A 20,032-nucleotide genomic window follows, 5' to 3' on the forward strand; every position below is an offset into this window, starting at 1 on the left:
TTATGCTGAATTTTTACCTTTATTTCTGACTTTTCTTCACAACTTCCAAAGTGTGTGAGGTACATTTAGAATATTTCCACTAATGCCTGTGAGGGAAAAAAAACAAAGAACCTTAATCTTGAGTCCTTTCTTTAGCTCAAACTCAGGATCCACTTCACTCAAGAAATGGTGATAATTTTTGTTCACTGATGTCAAAATCCCCTCTTTATACTATGAATAAGTTTTATTACCATTGGTTAATAGAGAATGAGATTTGGGTCTATGGCAGGGCAGAATATAGTCAGGCAGGAAATCTGAAATATGAACAGAGAGAGAGTAGGTGGAGTCAGAGAGACACCATGTAGTCACCAAAGGAGCCAGGTTTCCAGGAACCTTTCAGGTAAGCCACAGGCCTCATGGTAAAATACAAAATAATAAAGTGGCTTAATTAAAGATGTAAGACTTAGTTAATAAGAAGCCTGAGCTAATATACCAAGAAGTGTTGTAAATAATTTAGTTTCTTTGTGATGATTTTGGGTCTGGGTCGTTGGGAACGAACTAGTGGCTTCTACCTATAATTCCCAAGAATGAGTTTATTAATTGAGAATTTTCTATTGTGTAGTAAAACAATACATCATATTAGAATATATAAAGTGATTCAAATGTGTAATGTTTTCATCTATTTTTCTTACTAAACATAAACTCTTTTGTTCATACATTATACATGTAATTCTTAAAGTACATTACAGTATATTTAGGTATTTTCATAGAGAGCTTCCAGCTTCTTATGATTCTTAAGAGCCATCTAGGTGGTTGTTTGATATTATCTTTTATAGAGAGTTTCTTTTGAATTTTAAATTGATTTCCATCCAAACCAATTCAATTAATACAAGATATTAATGAATTCTAAAACAGAGTAGAGTGTGTCTGGCTTTTCCTCCAATCTTAAGTGACCAATTCCCATTGAACTTGAAATGTTACATAAAAAGCTATTGCACTCCCTGCCTGCACAGTGCTTTTCTTTGGCCTAAACATCGACAATAAGTATATATTTATAATACCTTTTGTCTACTTGATGAAAAATAAACTTTTGGATATTACATACATCACCATATGAAATATTTGTAGGTTACTGCCTTGGTATACGTTTTATTTTCGTGTGCTTTCAGAGTCTCTCTTATACGTTAGTTAGGCAAACACTTTTTCCTCTTAAAAATACACAGACTGTTTTCTATTCCAAGTTCTGTTTACTTACCCTGAAGGTTGACATGCAGAACAGGTGTGGAGTGGAGAGATCAGCCATTTTCAAAGGGCATGGCAGCAGCTGGGCAGATTGGGTTTCTTGCACTTTATACCTTGTGATGTTTGCTGATTTCAAACCATGGGTCACTCTCTCTGACAGCATTCTGTGTTCTTTTAATTTCCACCTTAGCCAGTCAAGTAAGTAATGCGTTATTTCCCCCAAATTAAGAATAATTTAGCTATTTTTCATGAAATAAAATGACAGGGATGGTTTATGTATGAGAAAGAATCTTGTTCTCAAGACAGGGTTTCTCTGTGAAACAGTCCTGGCTGTTCTGGAGCTCACTCTGTAGACCAGCCTGGCCTCAAACTCACATAGACGGGTCTTCCTCTGCTTCCTGAGTGCGGGGCTTAAAGGCATGCACCAACACCAACTGACGAGAAAGAAATTCTTAAGATGGAAAATAGATGACATTGTTAAGAGAAATGTGAAGATAAGGCCATTTTCCTTCTTCCATATCCCGAACTCAACACACCATTCAATCTTGCATCTCCACATTCTCTTTGCCTTTTTGACATTATCTTCAGATATTTAATCATCCCAACTACAAATTAAGGAAGTTTGGAAGTTTTAATTATATAGCAGGAAACAAGAGGAAGATTCATCATTGTGACCAGTATTGGCTCAGTCTCCCTGCAAACTAGACCGTGTAGGATAACCGGAAGAAAGAGAAAATCTTTGTTTGTTTCCAAAACTTATAGTCAGTTCGGTTGGGACAGCCAAATGACAGGTGCAGGCAAGGGCAAGGATAACGTAGAAAGAAATTTTAAAACAATCTTATAAACTAAGAGAGGAGATATGACAGAAAGGATGGGACTTAAATTATGCGAAGAAATTTTGCAGCACTAAACAGGAAAAGGAGAGAAGTATAGCCTTTTTGTCTAGGCAGAGTGTACACATAAGTAAGAGAACTAATTTGATTTGTTCAGTTAGCAAGGGAACTTTGGGAAGGGACAGTAAGGACAGCTGAGTTATAAGAGCAATGAAATAAAAAATCTGCACCAATTTCAACCAAGAGAAGTAATTTAATTATATATCACAGGCTATTGTAAAATCAGATATTGGAGGCACCACAGCCAAATCAAAATGACTCCATAATCTTTTACCCTGTTCACCTCTTACTTTATTTTCTAGCAATTTGCAAGAATTGAATATCGTAGAAAAAGACTTGGGGAAACTTTCATTAAATTTTGCACAATGTATTGTCTTACTTTCGAAAAACCAATGTCCTATTTATGCATTTGAAAATATTAAAATGTTATAAAATAAAAATCTTATACTTTTTAAATAGTTGTTGTTTAATAAGGTTTCAGCAAACCACAATAGAACAATTTATTGTAAAATACATGCATATGCAAAGGTAGGCTGGAAGCTTCATTAAAATTTAATTCATAATTTTAAAAGTTTGATATATGTGATAGAAACATCATATTCATGACTAAATATGTTTTAAATGAGGAAAATTAAGTTGTGTTGACAATATTTTTATTATAAAATTTCCAAAAAATATATAAAAGCAACCATGATTAATCAGAAATATAATAGTAGCCTTTTTAGCTTCTCTCTTCAGAGATACACAGCCCGAGAGGTACCTGGCAAGCATGACCTGTCATTTTACATCTTGTAGAGTTAAAATGGATCTTCTTCAGTTCCACAGGAACTGGTTAAGACAGGATAACACCAAAAGGAGGTCCTATTGTAAAATCCAATTTCCAGAAACACTCAAAAGACATGTAAAAGGAAAAACCTATTATCATAAAGGAGATCACTACCAACCGCCTATAATTTTATGAGACCTATTTCATTTATTTAGTGTTTATTTTATTCATATATAAAAGGAAACTTGATAAAGAAAAAAGGTTTTGAGCATGAAATAAAATTCGTTTCTGCAAAAAAAAAATTAAAATCCTCCATGAATACTATTGCAGAGAGACAAAATATCTTACTAATTTTCCCCTATTAGGTCTGGTCATTTAAAATTTTTCCATTTAACCAGAATACTGGTGTAAGATGGGGTATAAGAATTTCCTGTTTTGACAAAATATTGAAAAATATTTAAATATAGATAAACATAGATAGTCCTTGGCAAACTTTCCTGCTGACATATTAGACCTTCTCAGATATATATTTTTCCATTAGCCTAACATTCCTCTGAAGATTAATATCATCGACGGATTCACTTAATCATGGCTGAGAATTCTATGTAGCTTAGAGAAGTCAGATTTCTTAAAGGGGAGGGGCAGTTATTACTTATACTTCCTACATTTGTCAATTAATTTTCAGGGCTTCATGTCTAAGAGTGAGAAGTCCATCATGATAAAAGGTGATATGATTATCTCAAACTTCTTATTCAAAATGAGAATGGGATAAGTAAAGTTCCTCACTGCTAATTACCCTGCCGTGTCCTCATTATGCCTGAAGTCAATGTTGGTGAGATATGGAGCACGCAGTTATGCATTAAAAATGGCATTTACCAACATGGTCCATTGCCACACCCTTCTTAGCAGAGGCCACGAGTTCTTTCTGCTGCCTACTCTTCTTACTCAGCATAGAGAAGTGAACAAAAGAGACGGCTGAGCTGTACCTCGCCATACAACAATCCCTTTATATGTTCTTGTGACTTTATTTCAAGTTCCTCATACATAACGTTTGAAGACTCAGTTCAAACCAGCCTTTAAAATCTTTTGACTCTTGTTCCTGTTTTATTACAAATGCATGAGAATGGTTTGTGAGTTAATGTTACCAAAAATCAAATAAAATTGATAAAAGAAGTCGCACTGATCATTTTAGAGAAGAATTTCAGTTTGAGCACCTGTACTCATAAAGTAATAGTGTTCGTCACATCAAAGAGAAATGATATATTTACTAAAACTCTTAAAACTTAGACTTAAGAAACTCTAAGTCAAAAGGCTCTGAAGGAATGCTAACTTTAGCTCCAGCTGAGTCCTGACAACAAAATATGATGGCAACAATTTTAGAGATAATTTCTAAGGACTGCTTAAAGAAATTCCACTTGTATTTAATGAAAATATGCTTCTGAAAAAAAATCAAATATTTGACCTCCATTCTACTTCAGGATGTTTGTATTTGATCACCTAAAGAGTTAAAGCCAGTCAGTCATTTTCAAGAGGACTTAAGAATAGCATGCGATTGTAAGATTGAGAAATAATTGTGGACATAAAGAAAATTAAACAAATCTCTAAGTATCAGATGAAAGTCATTTAAAAATATTTTTATTTTCTCATAAATGCATATTTCTAAGATGAAATGATACATAAGTTTATCATTATAAGTATAAATACCATTTTCAATTAAAGATTCCTTGAAAAAATTCTCATAAAAGATGACCATTTAAATAGGCTCGCTCTATGTGACAAGCAAGTTAAAATATATTATTTTGCTATATAAAGGGATCCATATATACTCATTGTATCAAAGGACTGTCACAGAATAGAGCACACAGTGCCTTGTATATTACAGTCATCCAAAAATTGCTGAAAATAATTGTATATGATTCTTGGCAGTATCATCATCAAAAAATTCTATTATTTCACAGTCTTACCCATAATTACAGTGGTCCAGACCACTGCCATACTTGATGTTCACTTATTTTCCAGTGTGATTCCAGATATATCTATATTTCCTGCTTTCAGTTTTGAATCATCAGCTCACAGCTTAAAGATCACACAATGAGGATCAGCCAAGACAAGGTGTTTGTTCTGTTCATGCACACTGGGTATAATTCTTCACCTCATTATTTAAAAATTAACAACTAAGTTAAAAACAAAAGAACTATCATAAAGAGCAAACCATTCTATTATCTATTTTATTATTGCCATTTGAGCCTTTATGCTTTAAAGCTGTGATTCTCAATCTTCCTTTTCTTGTGACCTTTAGTACGGTTCCTCATGTTGTGGTGACCCCCGACCATAAAATTATTTTGTTGATACTTTGTAACTAACTTTGCTACTGTCATGAATCATAATGTAAGTATCTGACTTGCAGGATATCTGATTTGAAACCCCTAATAAGTCACAACCTACAGGTTGAAAGCTTCTGCTCTCTAGGTACAAAATAGACCAAACACGACGCTCACAGGTTTTAGTTTTCATGTCTGGACACTACTCAAAACTGAAATTCTTAACTGTGTTTTAGTCTACCCTTTCAATTGAAAAATGTTGCTACCCACAAAATTTGTAGAGTTGCATGAAAATTTTCAATTTGATACAAAAGTATTGGTCAAATTTGTTTCATAAACACCCTGCCATTGTAGGTGTAAAGAGATACAAGACTATGCATATGAAGCACAATGTGAGTGTGCATAATACAGGTTTCCATCTTCAGTTTTTATATTGTATCATACATGGGCATGTTCTTGAAGGTATAAAATAGAAATTTCAGTATTTGATCTATAAATATGTGCTGATAAATGACACGATGCTAAATGAAAATTTCGTGGTTACTTCTAAGGGCTAAAAGAAAAAAAATTCTCTGCTATTGTCTGTGTTTTATCTATTTTTAAAATCATAGGGGGAAAGAAAGTGCTTTCAAGGAAAAAAAATATCCAAAGCTTTACTGTGAAAGAAATGAATCCAAGAAATAGCACTTTAAGTAGTGAAGAGATATGAAGCATTGCGACTCCACAGCCTGCTAAGGAGCAACAGCTGTACCTAATTTCAACTTGACGTGCTTCAGATCTCATATTCATATAGGTGTTTAATGATCCAAGCATAATGGTCCTATATAGAATAATTACTTATATGAAGGAGCAAACTTCATACGCATTCCTTTTTAAATGTTCCTTCAAGAGAAAAACTGCGCTGACTCTTTGAACAATGAATAGTCTCTCTCGGAAACCCAAATGTTTGGGACTAAATAGCTTATCATTCAAGAGAATAGCTTATAATTCAAGAGAGAACAGTCATTGTGTCAACCTCACTTCTTTTTGACCGACTCTCTTTGCCTTCCCTTTTCCCAGTATAACCAGTACAAGGAAAAAATGTAGAATGCCAAGCCAATCATTAAGTCATAGTAGTAGATAGTCACTAGAAATATCAGAAACAAAAGAAAATAAGGTATTTTAGAGTTGATGTATGCAGAGAGCAGAGACTCTGTAACCTGAGCTTGGACTTTCTGGTCAGAAAGAGTAGCAGAAGCAGGGCTCTCTGACCCTTTGTCATCTGAATGGCTTTGTGACTTTCCAAAACACATCACTTTTTCAATGTCAGACCTTGCCTCCTCCAGATTCTCAAGAGGTTCACTGATGAAAATCATTGGGCCTTGGGATTTTTCCAAGCTTTTACCTTCTTTTTGTTGGAGAATCCGACCCACATGCCTTTCTCTTCCTCTGCCTGATTCTATTATTTCCGAACTTTTGGAAACATCGTCAGATTTAGACATGGCTTGGCCCAGGATCTCACTTTCTGGGTGGCAAGTATATTCTGATTTGGTAGGGAAAGACTGGAGTATTGTGCTTGTAACGGCTTTCTCTTCAGTAACTGGCCATCCAGAAGAGGACTCTGAAGGTTTCAACTGGCGTCTGTGAACTTGAGGGCTGCTCTGAGAAGTGCTGACCCTGTCTGAAATAAACGCAGAATGAACAGCATCGAAGTCTGTTCTCTGTGTTGATTCTTGAAGCAGCCCGAGACCTTTATTTTCCAGGAATATTGCTTTGTCTCTTGGGAACACTCCCAAATGTAAATCCAGGTCTGACGGAGCTTTTTGATTGCCTGTAATGACCTGTGAAGGTTCGTCCGGAGATGTTACAATTCCAATTCCACATTGTTGCCTGTCATGTGTCTTCCTAGGATTGCGTGGTGATGTGGTTGCCTCCTTCTCCCTTTCATCTCCAGATACATTACAAATAGCTGAATGGGATTCTTTTTCAAAATCATTGACATGGATTACACCGGCTGGATCTCCATGACAAAGGGTATAATGTGAATCATCCTCTCTGCCTTCATGTGGATCAAACGCTGTTTCTTTTGCCTCGATGGGCCTGTCACTTCGCGCTGTCTCTTGAGGTAGCTTAGCAATTATTGCCTTTCCTCTAGCAGACATGCTTTCTGGAGTACTTTCTAACGTTGTCTTAATTATAAAAGCTGTGAGTGCTTGTGCTTTCTCAGTAACACCATGATGAGCTGGAGAAGACAGTTCATAGCCCTCTGTCTCCTGGCAGGTAAGCAATTGTTCTGCAGGAGGAGCTTTCAGACCTCTCATGTCGTCTCTTTTTTCCCACACGTCTCTACACTCTGCTTCTTCTCTGATCTGCTTGGTTATATTTGTTTCAATTCCTCTTGTTTCTGGCTGACTTTCCAGAACATTCCATTTTTTTTCATGCTGTGTATTCATATGCTGATCTTCCGGATTACCAGCATCTGATTTTCCCCTTTCACCTTGAAAAAGATAATCATCCATCAGAATATTGCCATTTCTTGGTGAACCAAGATGAGAAGCTCTTGGCTCTAAATTGGTACCTTTGCCAGCTTCTCTCCAATTCACTTTTCTTTTTGTCAAAGGAGAGGGATCTACTGTCACTGTCCAGGGAGTAGTTGTAGTGCCTTGGCTTAGTAGCATGGCTAATTCTTTGTTATTCTCTTTAGTCCCTTCAGTGTGTATTTTGGGATGCCCCGTTTGTCTCTCTTGGTTCTGGAATATTGACTGAAAATTCGTACTTTCATTTTCATTAACGCCTAAGCATGTGTTCTGCTCCTCTGCAGCATTGCCCTTGGTATAATCATCTTTTGAAGATCCATTTGATTCTTCCAGATTTGTGGATGCCTCCAAATAGAAATCACTTCTTGAATACTTGTAATCTTTCATTCCAGTTTTCTTGACTCCTGCTTCCTTCTTCTGAAGACTGCCTGCCATTAGCTGGTCACTGGAGGAATATACCGTTTGCACTTTGTCACTCCCATGGGCTGGGTTGGCATTGTCATCGAGGACTTCCTTGCTGCATAGGCTCAGCTGCACTAATTCATCAGAGCTAGCATCTCCCAGTGCTGACCCAATTTCTCCCACATGTGAAGGAATCTCCTCTGAAGATATATGACCATATTCACTTCCTGTGGAATAGCGTTTGCTGTGATAGAAATCTTTCTTTAAGGGGATTTCTTCTGGTAAACTTGGAGACAAAGGTCTTCTGAACAAGTCAGCATGAATTCCATGGTAATCTTGCTTCTCCTCTGACCCCTCAGCTTTATATGTGAAATTGACTGGATCTGTTGAAAATGTCTTCTTTTCATCCCGGGAAGTTATCAGTCGTTGCTTTATCTTATGAAAAAAAGAACAACAAAAATAAGGCCAATATAATCCTTTTAAATGTGTAAAAAGTGAATTAGATTTTATTAGCTCAAGTAATTATCGGGTAGATTTCCTTGATTACATTCATTTGTGGATTTCACACAAACTCTGGAAGTTGCATGTTTGGGGCAAGATCTTTGTGAGACATGACCTGGGAGTGAGATCAGTGGAAAGGGGGCCCAAATTAATCACTCTCCTTCTCAGCTTCCAAATATCACATTGTATTATTCAACCATTCTTGCTTGTCATTGCAGTTTTTCCTCACTTCGAATGTACACATTGGTAGCTCCATGCTAATCAATTAGAGAGCAGCTTCCTGGATGCCCCTTGCCACATTTATATGTGCTGTAGGTGCCCCCATTACAGTTTCTCTTATTAATATGTTTTCTGCAAAGCCTCTGCAAACTATTAATAGCAAAACGTCACTCAAAGAAAAGTGAGGGAGCTAATGTCTCTGCAAATTCTGTTTTAATGACCCTCTGCCAACTGGTACTCAAATGTATTTGAGCTCTTCAGTGATGCCAACTGTCAGGATTTAACAGTGAGATGCCTGTGTTTTTTTTTCTCCTCCTCATAACTGACATTTGCATGATCTCAATAATTATATGCAAATCTTACGTTTTCCCCTTCTTCTCACATAAGGCTCATGTTACTTGTCAACTGCACAGCTGTCTTATAAGCCAATGCCTGTGGGTTCCACAGATTTGGTTGTATTTCCATCTATTATGGAACTTCATTGTTTTATGCAGTCACATCAGCATGGAGCAAATTAGCATCTAAATTACAGCTCCCTGTTCATTTATTGGGCGTACACTCTCAGTAACTTCTAAACAAACTTTTATATTTGAGGCCGCTCATGGTAATGAGGTGTATTGGTGAAGTATGTGATTTTCCAGGGGCCTTTCATTATATTCTGTGGTTTGAAAAAAAATGGTGATGTTAACTTTCAGCTGGTAAGAATTTTCACAATGGGTGACAACTTTGTAGGGCCTTAAAGTCGGAGCACAATAAATTGCATACTTCAGTGGTGGGGTTGCCATATCCCTACCGTGGAGGTGTAATGTGTGGAGAAAGAAAAGAGTTTTAGCTCTTTTTGGCTTCAGCACTGACACTTGAAGAGGCAAATGTCATTTTAATCTATGATGATTATGAATCCATGTATCCCCATGCTGTGAGCTCCAACCGAATACAATAAGGAGAAAATGTGCTATGTGACTCATTTACTTCTACCTCTCATTATGTGTTAAGACTGTGAACTAAACCAGTTCTTCCAAATTTCAGAACACATTTGATGTTCACCAAGTGTGAAATTTGTACTAACAAATACTATACTAAATTGTAGACTACTAAATTTTTACCAGTTTTAAAATTAGGAAGCACTGGTTATTTTCTTCTTCTTCAGCAATTTAATATTTACCACGATAAGAAGCTTTATGATTATTACTTGGAAAGAAATAGTAAAGCAAAAGACTGATAAACGTAAGAATTATAGGGTTGTCAGTTGGGTAGGGCCTTAACCATTTCCTATTCCAGTCCTTTTATTTTACAGATGAGTTTATGCTACGTGTACACTTGTTACAAAGATTAGAAGTGCACACCAGGCTAGTGCCCCTTGCTTCTAATTCCCACAAACTATTACTCAGAGCCAGTGGCAAAGAGATGGCAAATGAATGTCATTAATTTACCACCACAGAGAGCAGAAACCACGTGCTGAAGTCAAAGTGCCTTGTTGCTCCAGCTTGATAGAGATGCTAGGACAGAGGGTATGCTTTCACATTTGCAAATGAGATTAGCTGAGGCCATTGAAAGACAGGAATTGCAGCATCTTGGAAGCATAAATAAATGCATCTCCTCTAATACCGTGGCAACCAGAACACTTACCATCAAGTCTAATTCTTCTTCCTTATGTTCATCATGCTCCCTGTTGATACCTTCGACATTTTGATGACTGGCTCCCAAGTCATCCTTGTCCTCAAGAGAACAAATGATTGTTGGGATGTAGGCATCTGAAAAGTTAGTATGAATGGTTGTTAAGTGTAAGATTATTTTCATGGCAGACTATAACAAAAACAGATTTTGTTTAATTTAAAAAAAATATTACCTGTGAACTTCAAATTCTCAAGCTTGTTTTCTTCAGATGTTAGCAGTGATTCTTCTTTATTGCTAAAATTTAGAAAAACAGACATTTGTTCTGAAATTACATGTTTTAAAGTGTTCAACACAATGAAAAATTAGCAGAACACAAATAATGTTCATACAACCGTATATAATTTTGTATTACTGTATGTCATTTTAAATAAAACTTAAAAATTTAAGTTTTTAATACATCTTTTAGAAGGACACAACAATAAATACCGATTTTAGAAAAACTTAAATAATCTATGCAAAAAAATATTTCTAAATGAAATTTTGCTGGGCTTACTAAATCATACCTGGATTGAAACGATAAGCAAATGTGTATTGTACTTTATGTTTTTTAACCTTTCAAATCTAGAGTATTTCCTTTTTGGTTTAAATGACAACAGTTTATTATCGATTCTCCATTGATGTTATAAAATTCTTTTCTAACATTTCAAAATTTATCTTTTATATCCTTTTTATCTTTCAATTTTATTGTTATAACAGTAACTGTCTATCTAGAAGAGAAAAATAAAATAAGCTCACTAAAACCTAAAAGGCAACTAAATTTATGTTCAAAAATTTCACGCATGAATTGTCACTGGCAAATTTTAAAATTTAAAAAGGAGACTTCAGAGTGTCTCCTCTACCTTAACACATAACTTTACTTTAAAATTGTTAAAATTACATTGCTTTTTCTAGTCTAATCTGCATTCATTTAAAAATGATAAGTGCTTTTCCCTTCAAATTAGAGTGGGCAGATTAATAAGGTCATTATAATTATATTTGTCTGTGATACTCAATATGAAAAATATAATTAGTGAAAATTGCAATATATGTACAGCAACTCAGAATAAATCTGTGTCCTTTAAACTCTTTCATTTTAAAAATATTTTATTTATTGTTATTATCACTGAGTACATCTGATGTTCATGGTGGGTTCACGTGTGCAATGGCACACATATGGGTGACAGAGGACAACTTATTGAAGTTGATTCTCATGTTTAAACGGGTTCTGGGGATTGATCTCAGATCATCAGACTTGCAGACCAAGCACCTTACCCACTAAGTCTTCTCAGTCTTCTTGGCCAATTTCTTTCTCTTTCTTTCTTGCTTCCTTCCTTCATTTCTCTTCCCTTCCTCCCTCCCTTCCTCCCTCCCTCCCTTCCTCCCTCCTTCCCTGCCTTCTTTCTTTCCTTCCTTCCTTCCTTCCTTCCTTCCTTCCTTCCTTCCTTCCTTTCTTTCTTTCTTTCTTTCTTTCTTTCTTTCTTTCTTTCTTTCCTGAGTATCTTCATGTAGCCTTAACTGCAATAGAATGCTCTACGTAGACCAGGCTGGCCATGAATTCACAGAGTTCATGTCTGAGAGTGGACCTTGTCTCCCCAGTGCTGGGATTAAAGGCATCTACCACCATGTCCAGCCTCCAATCTATTTTCCTTATACTAACTTTTGTCAGTGAGTTTTATGCAATAACAACCAACCAAACAAATAAAATAACAGCAAAATTAACAACAGCAACAACAATAACAAGAAGCCTGAAAGTGTCAGTTGCAGATAAACTAGTGTCTAGTCTATTTGCACTGCAACTTTTGATACAAATACAACATGGCTAATTTTATTTCTACAAACCACATGAAATTTATAAAGTTTTTCACCCTAATTATGTAAGAAGATAACTTAGTTTTGCATATATTTTTATTGTTTAATTTTAACTTTACTGGAAACATGACTAAAATGTCATGTTCTATGTACATAAAAATTCTTAGACTTTAGAGTTTGAAGTGCTGATATAGAATTAATATGAAAGTTACAAAGTTTAACAAGTTCCGTAACTATACCATGATTTTATTTTTATGAAATTTCCCTACAAACCAATATGTTTTTCTTTTCTGAATATATAATATCCATCTCTTTTAAGACCATGTAAACCTGAGGCACATCCACCACCTCTCGCTCTTACAAGCTGTCTACACCACCCTGGCAAAGCTCTATGAGCCTTGGGGTAATGGAGGTGATATAAACATCCTCTTAGGGCTAAAAACCATGCAGGCTCTTGTACCTTTTACAATTTGATATAAGTTGTAGGTCTCTGTGTTAATTGCCATCTAACTCCCGAAGAAGCTTTCCAATGATAACTGAGAGACACATTGGTCTATGGGGAGAGCAATAAGTTATCAGCAGCGAGTGGCTCCAGAAGAACAGTTTAATGAGCACAGCAGGGCAGCTGCACATGTAAACTTGCAGGGATCCTAACAAGAACAAGAGCTATGAAAGTCATGCCAGACAAAATCCCAGCAGAAAGTGGGAGATGGGCATGAAGTCCAGCCTCAAGCAGAGGAACTGTTGGCATTTGATAACTACTGGGAAAAGAAGGCTCGGTCTTCTTTAATGGTTTACTCTGTGGAAAGTCCAGGAGAGGTTCTATAGCGAAGAGTAGACAATCAACACAGAGCTTTGGAGTCATGAGTTTTTCTAGGGGATAGATAGATATGACAGATTAGATAGATAGATAGATAGATAGATAGATAGATAGATAGATGATAGATAGAAAAATAGATAGATAGATAGATAGAGAGATAGATGATAGATAGATAGAAAAATAGATAGATAGATAGATAGATAGATAGATAGATGATAGATAGATAGAAAAATAGATAGATAGATAGATAGATAGATAGATAGAAAAATAGATAGATAGATAGATAGATAGATAGATAGATAGATAGATAGATAGATATGACAGATAGATAGATAGATAGATAGATAGATAGATAGATAGATAGATAGATAGATAGATAGATAGATAGATAGATAGATAGATAGGAAGAGAGAGTAAGCATGAAGTTGGGTGAATACAGATGTGGAACTGTTTCTGGGAGTTATTGGGGAGGAGGCTGAATATGATCAAAACACATTATATAATCTAAAAGAACTAATAAATACCTTTAAAAAGAATGTATAAACTATTAAAACAATATGTAGCTATTCCTGACTCTTTTTTGTTCCTAATTAGAATTAGGAACTATTAGAATTTTATTTGTGGAGAGAAAATATTTGCTACTAAGCAATGTTTTATTTTTTATTTACTAAGATACCATCCCTGAATTTTCTAATAAATTTTAGTTGCTTCATTAAAAAATGATTGTTTGGAAGGGACAGGAACTTCATTTTTAAAAACTCATTTCAGAGACAAGTCATTAGAGATGAAACAACCTTACTGTGATTAATTCTTATCAAAACATGGAAATTCAGGAATATAAAGGAAAGCTTTATGTTAAAGGATACACACAATACACACCTATACCCATGAAACATAAATATTATACATAAAAATATAGAAAAAACTTATAGAAGTGAAAAAAATCCTCAAAGTAAAAAATTTAAAAGTAACATGAAAATATTAGAGAAGTTATGTATACTATGTTCATAGAGAGTTGTAAAATATTATAAAGGTATAAATTCTCTTAAAAATTAATGTAGAGATCCAATAAATTATAGTCAAGATTATAAGACCATTTTTCATAGAGTTTGGACATGTGAGTCTACAGAGAAGTGCAGAGAGATGGTAGCTGTATAGCTATGGGAAATATGGAGAAGGGACCTGTGTTAGCTAACTTTAAGAGTTTTTATGCAATATGAACTTCAAAGACAAAGTGTGACTAAAGATTCAATTCAATAGAAAAGTAGTTCTTGAACTTTAGTGAGAAGAAAACACACGTGTGTCTGAAAATAGGTGGAATATAGGATCTTCAGAAATGAAGACAGGGGAATGGCTATCCTTAGAGAAAAGGCTGACAATAGAACATGAGCCAAATCCAGGTGGATTAAATTATTAACGTGTCAAATCCTTCAAAACATCTAGGAGAAAATATAGATGAATGTATACAGTAGGAAGTATCTTTTGAATAACGGAAAAAGACAACATACAGTTTTTAAAAATCTTAGATTTTTTTCTATTAAAATTAAAAGAATTTTTAGAACTTATTTTTAATTTTATTTAGGACTTTATTTTTAATCTGTGCATTGCTACATGTTTGTCTGTGAACAGCATGTCCACAAGGAAATCAGAAAAGAAACTTTGGTCCCTGGGAACTGGAGTTAGAGATGATGAGTCACTATATGGTTTCAGGACACCAGACCTAGGTTCTCTGCAAGAACCGCAGGTACTCCTAATTATTAATCTATTTGTCCAGCCCCCAGTATTAAATTTTAATATTTATTCATTGAAAGATAAAAGGGGCCAAAGGGTGGCTTGCTGGTTAAGAGCACTTGTCTTTCTTTCAGAGAATCCAGGTTTAATTTTCAGCAGTCACATTGTAGCTCACAACAACAGAAAACCCCAGTTCCAGTGCATCCAACAGCATCTTCTGATCGCTGAGGGCACCAGGCACACATGTTATAATATGACATATATACACACTAAATATTCATGCATATAGAATAAACAAAACTAAATTTCAAAAGACTTTTTAAAGATAAAAATGATTAAACTTGGGGAAAATGTGCATTATATAAAATTAATACAATCAATAACCAAAAATCTATATCTGTATACAAAGAAAAATACAGCTTCAAATCAATAAAATTGCTACTTATCTTGGTAGTGAAGGAGAAGAATTCAGAAACCAGAGCACATGTATCCATGTAAAGGGACAGCCAGCGTTATTAGGGAGCAGAAATGAAAGCTAAAACAAGGTGGTAGCATTGATACCTTTTCCACAAAACAAAGTAAATGTTATCAGTTCAGAGAGTGGAAAGTGGTGTTGGAACACAGGCTTTCTTGCACATTACTGGTTGGAAAATAATCAATGAAAGTCATTTTGAAAATCAATGTAACATCAAATGAAGAATTTAGCATTTGTATACTTCATTACCAATATGCCCAGTCCACCCTTGGTGTCCATTCATGTCTCTTCTATGTGCCGTGTGAGATAATTACAGTAATACTTGAATGGCATTGGTGTCCAGCTGTCAGTTTTGAATGAACAAAACTACACATTCATAGAAGATTACAGAGTATCCTAAAATGTATATTATGTAGAATTAAAATCAATAAAACACAGAAACACATGGAAATATGAACCTCCTTTAGCAATACAGCATCAAATGAAAAAGCTCGAATGATTGTTTAAGAGATTTCTTTCTCTAAAAATCTGAAGACAACTAACATGATTCCACATAATTATCAAGGAAGAAAAAACTATCAAATAGTTTTACCTACAAGAAATTGAGCTTTTCAGGATTCTAGGTACTACAGGTAAAACAATTTATGAGCAAGGAATCAGTACATGTGATGACCAAAAGCCTGTCATTGTTTTGCATAGAGTTAATGCATTATTTAAAATGTCTAAACAATTCAGTTCTCATTTAAGATAATGGGTTGCAGGTTGTTTTTTGCCATAGATGATAGCACATGTGTAAACAAAGCACCACTCTTAAATTTGAAGTAACATTTATGTGACCGGTTACATATAAGTAGTTTAATTCAATAGGCTTACAGTTTGTAAACAGATGGAGACTGTTGGTTGTTGACAGCAGGACCCACCCACAGCAGGACTCTCGCATCAGTACGTCTGACTATGACATAAGTAAAGTTGTTGTTTCTGGCTCTCAGATCCCTTTTGTGTCCGGAGAACGTTTTAATCAGAAGATTTTTCTTTCTTTCTTTTCCTTTTATTTTTTTTATTCTTGGTGATTGACATACTGCCTGATGCAGTCTAATGACAAAGAGGTGTTGTTGAATAAATGCCCAACCCTCTTTCCACCTTCCCTTTTAGTTTCTATATCTTGCCAGCATTTTAATAATGCCATTTCTTCTTACACAAAATTTACTCAGAGAACAGCGTATGTTTATCTGTTTATCTTGTAAGGATTAAATTATTATCACTTCCAAAGTTTAGAATTCCAGGGTCACATGATTAAATCTAATTGTTTTCATTTATTTTTTTAAAAAATTTTAAATTTTGTTTGAAGCTAATCTAGGAGCTTTAGAGCAATAGTTTATTTCGAGTAAATTTGGAGACATTTGATATAGTCAACCATATTATTTAATCTGGAGGGGTCATTCATTCTTCTACAGATATTTTCAATATGTATGATCAACTATAACAAACACTGAGAAACCAAAGACTAGTAGTATTTAGACTTTTATCCCAGGCAAATAATAAAATGATAGGAATATATAAATCAACAAAATATAGTTGTTGCAATGAGTTGTTAATATTATAATAAATAATGGGCTATATAAGCTACTGCCTTAGAGAGGAAAGAGTTAAAATAGTAATTCAGGAGAGTAGGGGAATTTTTCAAAGATTCATTCCAAGTTTACTAAGAAATGAGAAGTTTCTGAATTCAGAAGAATAATTAAAAACATAACGAGTGGTAAAAGACAAATAGCTCAAAAGAGGATGCATCCAAGAGCAATAAGACTGTCAGAGAGTTTGGATCGGGTTTAAAAGCAGAAAGTCAAAGATGAAACTGGAGTTAGTTTAAGCCAGACTGTGAAAAGGGTTACTTTGTGCTACTGTATTGTAGGATATTTGTTCACGCTGTGAATCTAGAGGTTGCATTGTTTCCTGGAGGAATCTGTTTCCAGTTGAAGCGTTGCTCAGTCCTAGCACACACCCTTACCAGAAGCTTTCTGCTTGAATATTATAAGCAGCATTTTAAAAATTAATCATAGTTCTAGAGGCAGAGCAAGCAACCGGTTGATAGGAAAGAGTCTTAGAGAGTGGAAGAAGGTCAGGAGGACAGAGAGACACACAGGAAGTAGAAGCAAGGGATACCTGCTTGGAGGAACTTTTGTTTGAGAAGTTATAGTAGAAAGCTCTCTTTCTGGGATGATTGCAGAGTTAGCAGTTGGATGCCTTCTCTGCCTGTCTGAGCTAGCAAGTGTTAGCTCAGCATCTGGGGTAAAATAGAATGAAACTTAGTCAAAAACAACATCACTGTATATGGATAAATAAATTCCAAGAATGTTCTTTTGTTTTCTTTCCGTTTTGTTTGTTTGTTTGTTTTTTCTAACTAGTAGACTCTGGCCAGAGATGTTAAATGGGAGATAGACAGGACAAGTTTATTCTGATCTCTTAGCAAGGTTTATTTAATTTACATAGGATTTAGAACTAAAAGGGACCTTATACTAAGGTAATATGATCTAATTTTCTTATAGGGAAATAAAGTTTCAATTCTACAATGTTGGCAAAATTAGAAAAAAAAACCTAACTAATAACCAAATTAGAGATCCTACTGTCCTGGTTTCCAAGTAGGGATTCTTCTTAGAGAATTGACACACTTGAAAAGAGCACTAGATCTGATGTGTTTATCCATTACTAAACTTTTACTTAGTCATTGCTAACCAGGTCACTTCAAACAAGACACATTAATCTAGATATTTAGCTTTTCTTCCCAAGACCACTAAGTGTCTTACAGAGTGACCATTTGGTATACTTTCCAACCCAAGGACCTTTAATACAGTCATTATCACAGATATTATTACTGATAATGATGAGAACATGCATATGCTGATTACATTTTATAGCATAGCAGTTGACTCCCAGTCCACTTTTTACTAGAAATTTTCTGTTCTTAGTTTCTACTGCATTTTCTCATAAATTCATCACCCTCTTCTAGGATAAAAACTTGCATTCCATGGCAGTATATTCTCTTAAACTTCAAAAATAATCTCTCTTTATCACTAGTCCATATTCCAAAGAAAAAAAAACTCACCAGGCATTCTAAACAAGCAACTTTTATTTAAACAAAACTCTCCAAAAATGATCTGCCTGGGTGCAAGTTTCCACCTTCCTTTAATACTCTACTGATTTACTCAGTCTGAGGATGTCACCACCAAATTAATAATTCTAGAGATGTAGCAGCAGCTCTTCTTTCATTTTTAGGCATATGGTTTGTTTTTATCAATACCAAAACATGGCAGATTTAGAATCATTAATAGTCAAGTTTTTCCTAAACTCCTATAACGTCATTGTGCCACAATCTCATATACATTCCTTAACATATTCGAGAACCTTCTCAAAGACTTGTCCAACAAAATCAAAATCTGATGTGATGGAGGTAACAGGGTGAGTGACAGAAACAAAAAGTAACCATTCAAAAGGGATTAAAGTGTTTATAAAAGCAAAGGACCATTTCCTAAAAGAGTTGTGGGTGTTGAATGTGTTACTCCTTAACACTGCTCCAAAGTGCACAAAATTGTCTAAAAACGATCTCTCTTCAAATACCTCTTCATCACCTCTCTTATGCTAAGAAGTAATTTCTACACTACTCTAGATCACCATTTATGTTTAAAACTTGTGGTTTCATTTATGTCTTTTATATGCCTTCCCCCATATATTTTTGTTGTTTTTCCTTTAAGACATGATGTTTCTATGTAGACAAGGAAAAAAGCCTTGATCTGCCTGTCTCCACCTCCAAAGAGGTGTCCTGCTAGGACAGGGTGCACTACAAGCAGTTCACAGTTTATAAGTGGTCTTTTATGAACCTTTTTCAGCATATCTTTAAACCCATTGTAAAACTACATACACCAACATAAGCTTTACATAGATACAGACAATTATGGTAAATAGTCACCTAGTTTAAAAAAAAATCAGGTGATATTCCTTTCCATTATGTTATATCCCTAGTAGTAGGCTTTATAGAATTTAGACGGTTTATATGCACTTGTTATTGGAGTAAAAGAGAGAGCGAAGCCTGTGCTTGAAGAGAGATAACATTCATAGTGCACCAGCCATCTTACTGTGAATTTTTGTGGTATCATAATACCATCTTTTTTTTTTCTTGATCAGGAATGAAACTGAGAACAGAGGAAATACTACTTCAAAGAGGTAACTGTGATAAATGTCTCGTAGTGAACAGACATGTCTAAGGAGAGCAGAAAGCAAGGTGTTTTCAGAGGGTGTTTAAGATGAGATGATGCATTAACATCAGTTTTCTGATGCTAACACCAGAGTTCAAAACACAATTACACTTCTATACTACTGACAGCCACCCAGAAGAGTAAAGCTTAGTCTCTAGTCTAGAGAAAAACTTTATAATGTAAAAATTGACTCTTTATTCATTATCTGCTAAGTCTTCAGACTAACATCCATCATGATGTACTTTTTGTATATTTTTTGATCTTAATGTTTTCTGTTTGCTTGCTTTGATTTGTTTCTTTTTGTTGGCTTTAAGACAGACAGAGAGGGAGAATGAGAGAGAGAGAGAGAGAGAGAGAGAGAGAGAGAGAGAGAGAACATGAAGTTGGGTAGATAATGAAGTAAGGGGGTTCTAGGAGGAGCTTGGGAAAGGAAAATAACATGATCAAATATATTGCAT

At 35.0% G+C, this 20,032-nt stretch overlaps 1 protein-coding gene across 1 annotated transcript in view; it reads right to left on the minus strand.

Annotated features, from left to right (window-relative positions):
- Nucleotides 1–2,287: 2,287 nt before the first annotated feature.
- Nucleotides 2,288–20,032, minus strand: part of Ppp1r3a (protein phosphatase 1 regulatory subunit 3A) — a 42,969-nt gene continuing 25,224 nt past the window's right edge. Inside the window, exons 2-4 of the mRNA XM_048448979.3 lie at nucleotides 10,686–10,747; nucleotides 10,466–10,590; nucleotides 2,288–8,554 (exon numbers count right to left, since the gene is read on the minus strand). Of these exons, the coding sequence (XP_048304936.3) occupies nucleotides 6,218–8,554; nucleotides 10,466–10,590; nucleotides 10,686–10,747 (2,524 nt within the window). The 3' untranslated portion in view covers nucleotides 2,288–6,217. The remainder of the gene's footprint in view (nucleotides 8,555–10,465; nucleotides 10,591–10,685; nucleotides 10,748–20,032) is intronic.

Source organism: Myodes glareolus, chromosome 25 (genome assembly GCF_982192425.1).
Source record: "Myodes glareolus chromosome 25, mMyoGla1.1, whole genome shotgun sequence".
Classification (NCBI taxonomy): domain Eukaryota; kingdom Metazoa; phylum Chordata; class Mammalia; order Rodentia; family Cricetidae; genus Myodes; species Myodes glareolus.